Raw genomic sequence first — 8,641 nt, 5'->3', positions numbered from 1 at the left:
TGTGGGAGGACACCATGGCACCGCCCGTGCTCCCTGAGGCCAAGGTCTTCCCCATCTAAGCATCCGTGCAGCAACCTTTGGTAGGACATGCCGACGGCGACGGCGGGCGTGGATCTAGAGTCGCCTTGGCGGTGGCAGTAAGGACGGAGACCACGGAGACCGGCAAGGGCAGGGGACACTAGACCAGAGGCGATCGATGGGAGGAGAGGCCGACGGCGGTCAGGAACATAACTCTTGCGCAGTCATGTGAGAGAATGAGATTTAGTTCGTTCTAAAAAGGAAGGAAAGGTCCATTGATTTGAGGAGGGGAGGAACAACGAAGCGAACTTGACCAACGAAGGAACGAACGAACGACGTACTATGACCTACCATCACCACCGCAAACTCCTCCTTTAGGAGTAGAGATCAGAAGATGTTTCTGAGTTGAATCTGTAATCTATTGTGCAATTTTAAAAGCACCATGGACAATGAAAATAAAATGCAAGGGACAAAGTGGAAGAAAAAAACGTCAGGGCGTCAGGTCGGCTCGCGCGAGCCATCCCACATGCGTGCCGCAAAGCAGTTGGGAACGTTAGTTTTTCTTTTCCAACTTCTTTTAGTAATAATAAGGCCACTACAGCACATTCAAAGAGGAAAAGAAAAAATAAACAGCTCGAAAGATCACTACAGAACGATTTAATCCACAACTGAAGATTTGTTCCGAATGATGGTTCCATAATCACAGCCAAAAGATGAGCATCAGGTATGAAAATGCCCTTTCTCTGTCTCCTACGGGGCTTTATTTCCGGTTTATTTGTAAAGCGAACGAAGCCCGGCGAAATTCTAAACCAACCCTCGACATCGATGATGGCACTAACAAGACTGTCATGCCACCGTCGTGGTCGAAAGGTGCACGCGCGCGCTCTTTCGCCTTAGTTCTGAGCTCCTGCCATGTTGCGGATTACATAGGGCAGGATGCCTCCATGGTTGTAGTAGGCCAACTCCACCTGCCAGCACAAAGAATGTGTCAACTCCAACTGACACAGTTCATACTAAATTGTAGGACTGATAGTAAATTGTAGGACACAGTTCATATATATATATAATATATATACCTCTGTGTCAAAGCGAAGTATGCAAGTGAAGGATTTATCGTTGTCCGTGGTGATGGTCACATCCTGGCCAGGACGGATCTTGCTGACATCGGTCGGAAGGTTAATGGTGTATCGCTCATGTCCAGTAAGGCCGAGTGAGTCGGCATCCTCGCCAGCTTTGAAGCACATCGGGATGATCCCCATCCCGACCAAGTTGCTTCGGTGGATCCGCTCAAAGCTCTTGGCAATCACCGCTTTCACACCCTGAAAATAATAGCACACACACACTTACTTTTGATGCTGTTGTTTCCCAAATATGTACAAGGACTGAAATATAAGTCGCCAAATCTGCAACTTACGAGAAGCATTGGTCCCTTGGCAGCCCAATCACGAGAGCTGCCACTCCCATACTCGGCGCCAGCAAGAATGATAGTATCATGACCTTCAGACTTGTATTTCTGCAATATTACACCAACATACATATAAAACTAAGGTACGGCAGATGTGCAATATTAATTTGTTCACATACAACTAGCAGCAACGTACCGTGGCCGCGTCGAAAACAGAGAGCTTCTCCCCTGTGGGCACATGAATAGTCTTGGGCCCAACCTCTCCACCCAAAAACTTGTTCACAATCCTGATGTTTGCAAATGTTCCTCTTGCCATCACCTCATCGTTACCGCGCCGGCTACCATATGAGTTGAAGTCTTTCCGGTCCACGCCACGCTCAAGCAAATACTTGGCAGCAGGACTGTCTCTGTGAATGCTGCCTGCGGGTGAAATATGATCCGTGGTAATGCTGTCTCCAAAGTTGAGTAAGCAGTAGGCGTTCTTCACCGCGTGTGGGCCGGGCGGGGACATTGTCATGTCCTTGAAGTAGGGAGGTTCGTGGATGTAACTGGAGTTTGAATCCCATGAGTAGAGCGATGCTTCTGGGACAGGAAGCTCGTTCCACATTGGGTTGCCTTTTGTGATGGCCTCGTATGTGCTCTTGAACATGTCAGGCAGCACACTGGATTGTACAACCTGTTTGTTGAGTAGTACCATTTAACTTCATTTACAAAAGAAATGTGTAGGGTAGAAACGACATCCGATGTAGTGCAGCAAGCAGCATAATAGCAACAGGTCATGATTTTACACACAAAAGGATGAAGGTATACTGAAGTATATATATACCTCTGCGATTTCTTCAGTTGTGGGCCATATATCCCTGAAGAAAACTTCCTTGCCATCCTTTCCAACTCCAATGGGTTCCTTCTCAAAATCAATGTCAACCTGAAAAGTACAAATTGTAACATGCACAAAAAGAATAAAAATAACTGACCACACTAGCCCTTTGATCAAAGTTATGTGACCACCAAATTCATGGACTTACAGTGCCAGCAAGTGCATATGCAACAACCAGAGGTGGTGAAGCAAGGTAATTGGCCCGAGTCAAAGGGTGCACACGCCCCTCAAAGTTACGGTTGCCCGACAACACAGCAGCAGCAACAACATCTATGCAGCAAAAAGCAAACGGTAAATTGACGAAACAAATTCCTTGCAGCTAGCTAAAAATATCCAATGCGATGCATCCTAGACATACCATTTTCTGTGATGGCAGCTGACACAGATTCATGGAGTTCACCAGAATTGCCAATGCAAGTGGTACACCCATATCCAACAAGATGGAATCCTTGCTTGTTGAAATATTCTTGAAGGCCACTGCGTGATAAAAATCACCAAATTTTATTCAAACATGCCACTGGATATGACATTAAAATTAGTCAAGGACAACAAGATACCTCTTTAGCAAGTATTTAGTGACAACCCCAGATCCAGGGGCAAGGCTTGTCTTTACCCATGGTTTGACCTGAAGATTAGTATTACTCCACAGTCAGCAGAAAGCAGAGAAACGCAGGAAGTACAGCAAAATCTGAGCACATTAGGGAAGAAAAAGACCTCGAGACCCAATTCGCAAGCTTTCTTTGCGACAAGGGCAGCACCAAGCATAACACTGGGGTTTGATGTGTTTGTGCAACTAGTAATTGCTGCTATAACAACACTGCCATGCTTCAGTTCAGCAGGTTGTCCATTAAAGTCAAATTTCACAACCTTATCCTGTTGTTCCTTCGGCACCGCAAAACCCTGACATTTTGTGTGTGTATTATGAACAATGTCAACATTGCAAATTCCAATGCAAAAGGTATAAGATACATAGATAACAGCTTACCTTGAAACCAACTTTGTTGTCCAGGCAAGCATGCCAATCTGATTTCATGTCCTTCAAAGTGACACGGTCATGCGGCCTACAGTTGTAAACCAAATAATACTCCATAAATCGTAATGCACATCCCAATCAGCAGAACACTTATTCAACTACAGAACTAATAGCCATACCTCTTCGGGCCAGAAATGCAAGGCTCTACCTCATCAAGGTCCAGCGCAAGATATGAAGAGTAAACTCTTTCTGCTTGAGGCTGTCATCATGAATGCAAATATGTCTATATTGTGATAAACAAATAACTTAAATCCAAGCGCCATAACATTAAAAAAAAGGCATACCTCATTATAGTCCACAAACATATTATTAGCTCGGAGATATGCTTCGATCATTGACACCTAAATCAAAATGTAAGATTCAGTTTACAGAATGGTGCAGGTAGTAACTCAGGTATACCATATTATGCAAATGAAAATAAGTAATCATGCTCATTAGATTATGTCATCCAGTTCAACAAATATCACAAACAGCAATGATATAAATATGAAAATAATAGCCAGGATAGCAATAGCACTAAAACTTTCAGAATTTTTTGCTACCACAAAACATCACCAATTCGATGAAGAACTGTCAAGATTTGCTTACTGTTTTAATGCAACACATATTTCATGCTTACTTTGGCTATCAAAGAGTACTCGTTATAAAAATATCAAAGTTATGGAATGGGTAAAAGAGTTTGTCGATAGTGGAACCTACAGTTTCATCGCTTCGGCCAGTCAATCTGAGATAATCCAATGTGACATGGTCTACAGGGAAGAAGCCCATGGTAGCTCCATATTCTGGTGACATGTTAGCAATGGTGGCCCTGTCAGCCAAAGACAGTTTGCCCATACCTTCACCTGAATAAAAACAAATGAAAGGAAAGAAAACAAATAAGAAACAAATAAATAAATAATATCAAGACATCATGCATCCTATAGTGCAAAATGGATACTTACCATGGAATTCGACAAATTTGCCAACAACACCATGCTTCCTTAGCATTTGGGTAACAGTAAGAACAAGGTCGGTAGCAGTGACACCATTCCTTAGCTTTCCAGTCAACTTGAACCCAACCACACCAGGCAACACCATGCTCATCGGCTGTAGAAGAAAATAACATATTGGTTAACTGGAGGTACATCAAAAGATGATAAAAAAACAGTGAGCATTTTATCAGGTTATGCTGCTGAACTTATAGGATTTTTGGCTTCAGGGACCACCATATCATAGAGGATGGGGATGGATTGGTCTACCATGTGATAATCCCATATGTTTTGGTGGGATGCCTCAATCCCTCACTTTCCACTAATTCTATGCTTATGAGGGGCTAGATGTTTTGGTCATGACGAACCAACCCAGTTCATTCCATAAATGTGCAAACAGAACAAGTGGGCTAGATGTGTTTTCTACTTGACCAATACCATCCGATTCCACAAGCCAAACACCCAATAAATTCCAAGTGAAGATAAGTTGCACAACCAAATTATCATATTATAGTGAAGTAGACTGTTTTAAGGAAAAGCAGGGCACTGTGAGAGTAGGTACCAGAAAAGGATGTTAGGACATAGTTATGTTGCGAAGAGATCATCATTAGTGCATTTTTCCCTCTCATCACAAGATCTTAATAACTATTATTGAGGTTGGCAGAGCTCCACTGCAGATTTACCTGCCCAAGCATTGTAGCCTCTGCTTCAATACCACCAACTCCCCAGCCAGCAACACCCAAACCATCAATCATAGTGGTGTGTGAATCAGTGCCAACAACGCTGTCAGGGTACATGATGCCATCTGTGTTGAAAACAACTCTGCCAAGATACTCAAGATTGACCTGGAATATGGACACAAATATGAAAAAAAGAAGATAAAGAGTTATTCAGGTACGGGACATGTTGGCAATGGAAAAATTCCTTTGATCCGGCATGTTTACCAACCTGGTGAACAATACCAGAACCCGGGGGGACAACCAGCATGTTGTGGAAAGCAGTTGAGCCCCATTTAAGAAAACCAAATCTTTCTCTGTTGCGGGTAAATTCCAGCTCCATGTTCGACTGCAATGCATTGGTCGACCTTGCTACATCCACCTGCACCGAGTGGTCAATAACAAGATCCACCGGAACCTGCACTCCAAATGAAAATATGTATATCAGGAAAAAAAAACTAGTTGGGTTGTTACTCAAAATATTTTTTCTATGAAAACAAAGATCATCCTGAACAAGATGATCAACTTTTTCAGTTGACAAGGAGATAAGGTGTACCAATGGATTGATCTTGTTTGCATCGCTGCCCAACTTGGCCAACGCATCACGCATAGCTGCAAGATCAACAACTGCTGGGACTCCAGTGAAGTCCTAGAGAGTAAATTAAAACCAATGATAAGCAAAAGGCACATCAAAACCGCGAGATTTCCTGTAAATGTTTCAGTTCAATACCTGGAGCAGAACTCGTGCTGGCTTGAAAGGTATCTCAGCCAGCTTCGGAGATGTGTTCTCCCAGTCAATGATTTTCTCGACATCATTCTTGGTAACTTGGAAGCCATCACAGTTACGGATAGCTGACTCCAGAAGAATACGGATAGAGTAGGGCAGCTTATCTGATATACAACAGGAAAAAAAGTATGTCAGTCTGATAACAACACTGACAAATTTCAATATGCATGAGTAATGTTCAAACTAAAACTACAGATTTGCCACTGCTTAAACTACACACAATCGATGTAGGCTTATGGGGGCACATAGCAATTGACATGTTATCATGCATAATATATTTTGTGTGCAAGTGAATTATAGCCTTCTAAAGAAGAGTATGATATGACGCAAATCATTTTCAAACAGCAATGCTAACTAGTCAAAGGGAAGTGACTGAATGCAGAGTTGACTTGCACATGTTACAGTTGTCCTGAGTCTAGGATGATGCAAGAATTAGACTCAACAGAACAGAGCAACCCAAATAAGAGTGTAAATCACAAAGAAGAAAGTGAAAACACAGAAAGTTCTGAAAGCAAGCAGAACAATTACCGATCCTTGGGTCATTTAGTGCGGGAAGGCTGTAGAATTTCCCGTATTCACCACCCTCGGGCTTAGGTAGGCTGGTCAAAATATTGCTGTAGGCATGCTCAGTACCTGCACGGAAAGACAAGCAACAAGATGAGTACTTATTAGCATAAATGAAGTGTAATGTATTAACAAAACAGCAACCCCCCCCCCCCCCCCCAGCAGCAGCAGCACACACTCCCTGCCTTGCTTCCATCCCTTCCCGATACTAGGTGTGCCTGACCGCCTTTCTGCTCTGTTTCTCTTGCGCCTCTGCTTCTTCTCACTATCTGAATCTGCTTCTTCTCCTCCGTGTCTGCTTCCACCCAACATTCTCTCCACAAGGCCATAGCCCACCACTGAGTCTCTTTTCCGTTGCCGGCTGATTGGCCCTTCTCTTAGGGTTTCTACGGTACCCAAGTGTCCTTGCTCTGGCAGATATCTTCCAGGGCAAAATGGTGGCAGATAACCAGTACAGTTGTTAGCACTGGCACGACTGTCCACAGCCATCAGGAGGCCTACTTCACTACTTTCAAACCAAAGAAAGCAGAGAGGCAAGGAAAAGGGCAGAACGCATCTGTCTTCTTGAATAAAGTACCCGAATCTATAGTTCTATACCCACTAGTACAGCAGCTACTGGAGAGAATCGCATCGCGCTACTCCAGCAGCACGGGGCCGCCTGCCTGAACCAAGTGAATCCATTCGAATCTGCTGACATGGCTGATGCCAAGGCACGGCTATGGATCAAATGATTCAAATCCACTCGACAGCACGCCACTAACTAATCCTTAAAAAAAAACTAAATCTACTCGTCAACAGCCCCAGATCGACGCGAAACAAAAAAAAAAGTCTCAAATCTCCTTGCGGTAGAAGGCCCCTATGCAACCAACTGTGCAGGCCTCCGGAATTCTGATTTCAGATAAGTTGGAACGGCACCGGCGCGCGCGGCGCGAACACGAGCCGCTCCGGGTCGCCCTGGCTGGCTGGTTGGCAACGCGGAACCACGCACGCACGCACGCACGCACCTGAGGCGGCCATCCTGCTGCGCTGGGACCGCTCGACGGCAGGCCCGGTGGTGGCCGACGGCGACGGCGAGCAGCGCGCTCGGGCGGCGCGGAGAAGTCCGGCGAACGGGCGCGGGGCGGGTGGGGGGAAGGCGGCGCGGCGAGGCTGGGGCGGCGGAGGGAGTCGACGGTGGTGGGAGTAGGGATCTGGGGAGGAGCAGCAGGAGGAGGCGGGCGGAGTAGGCAGCGGCTTCATACATATACGGGGAGAGCCGAGCCGGTGCGATTCACCGGGAGGCGGGCGGGGTTGGTGCGAGCTGCTCGGGTGGGGCTCGGGTTCGGGGTTAACCGCGGTTGGGTTTGGGGAGGGCCGTGGCCCGTGGCCGCCACACGGGTCGGTGTGCCTTCTGGCTGGCTGGCTGGTCCCGACCTTCGCTCCCAGGAAAGGTCAGGTGCGGTTTGGACTTAATTGGGAGATAGACACTGCTATTAAAGTGTTTTTTTTAATTCCCTAAAAAAAATTGTTTTTTTTAAACATCAGTACAGACGCAAACGCTCATATACACGCATACACTCACCCTATGAACGCACACACGCACATCATATCCCTATGAGTACCTTCGAAAGACTGAGCCGACATATCATCTTGAAATTTACAAAGTCACCTTAGACGCCTCGTCGTCGACGAGAACGTCTCCTCTCACTGAATGCGCATCGCTAGAAATCCTGAAATAGATCCAGAAATAAGTGCGAGCATCAAGACTTGAACACTGATGTTAAAGTGTTGAAGGATTTAGACTTGATTGAATCCTAGAGGCCTCGTGCTCATCCAGCCACACAGACCAATTCGCTTATATATACGACAACATTCCAAGTGTTTGTTATATATGGAAAAGAAAATGTATTTCATCTTCCAATGGAGGAAGCTAGATGGTTAGGGCATCTCCGGCGCTGGCCCTCGTACAGTGGCAAATCTAGGATGCCAGTAGAGGGTAGGCTGGAAACATCAAGTTTCTGAGACTAATTAGCAAATGCAGTGCAGTTTTTGCATGCAAAGCACCTCGATTTAATTTTTAAGTGGTATATTTAGCTGAAATATGAATTTTGAAGGGTAGGCTTAAGCCTATTGAAGCCCTCCTAGTAGAATCGTCACTGCCCTCATATCTGCCCGCGGACCAGTGGGGACCAGCCCGCAGACAATGATCGGCAGCCGGCCATCCAACCATGGCCGCGCGTATTTCAAACCAGATTTTGACAAATCGGAAGAATTTCAATGGAGTTCAGCAGAGC

General features: G+C 45.5%; 1 protein-coding gene across 1 annotated transcript; it reads right to left on the bottom strand.

The window, feature by feature from the left end:
• Positions 1-644: 644 nt before the first annotated feature.
• On the bottom strand, positions 645-7,672 carry LOC123139919 (putative aconitate hydratase, cytoplasmic). Its single transcript, XM_044559631.1, has 20 exons — positions 7,373-7,672; positions 6,333-6,437; positions 5,748-5,908; positions 5,574-5,666; positions 5,250-5,435; positions 4,985-5,146; positions 4,275-4,419; positions 4,033-4,175; positions 3,618-3,674; positions 3,453-3,532; positions 3,286-3,361; positions 3,015-3,200; positions 2,858-2,925; positions 2,659-2,777; positions 2,449-2,570; positions 2,250-2,348; positions 1,620-2,099; positions 1,433-1,531; positions 1,095-1,337; positions 645-986 (listed from the first exon to the last, which is right to left on the bottom strand). Exons 1-20 carry the CDS (start codon positions 7,605-7,607, stop codon positions 912-914), a joined length of 2,934 nt encoding a protein of 977 aa, XP_044415566.1. The 5' UTR covers positions 7,608-7,672; the 3' UTR covers positions 645-911.
• Positions 7,673-8,641: the final 969 nt, after the last annotated feature.

The sequence above is a fragment of the Triticum aestivum genome, chromosome 6B (genome assembly GCF_018294505.1).
Source record: "Triticum aestivum cultivar Chinese Spring chromosome 6B, IWGSC CS RefSeq v2.1, whole genome shotgun sequence".
Lineage (NCBI taxonomy): Eukaryota > Viridiplantae > Streptophyta > Magnoliopsida > Poales > Poaceae > Triticum > Triticum aestivum.
The sequence above is the reverse complement of the archived record's forward strand: the minus strand, read 5'-3'. Positions and strand labels throughout refer to the sequence as shown.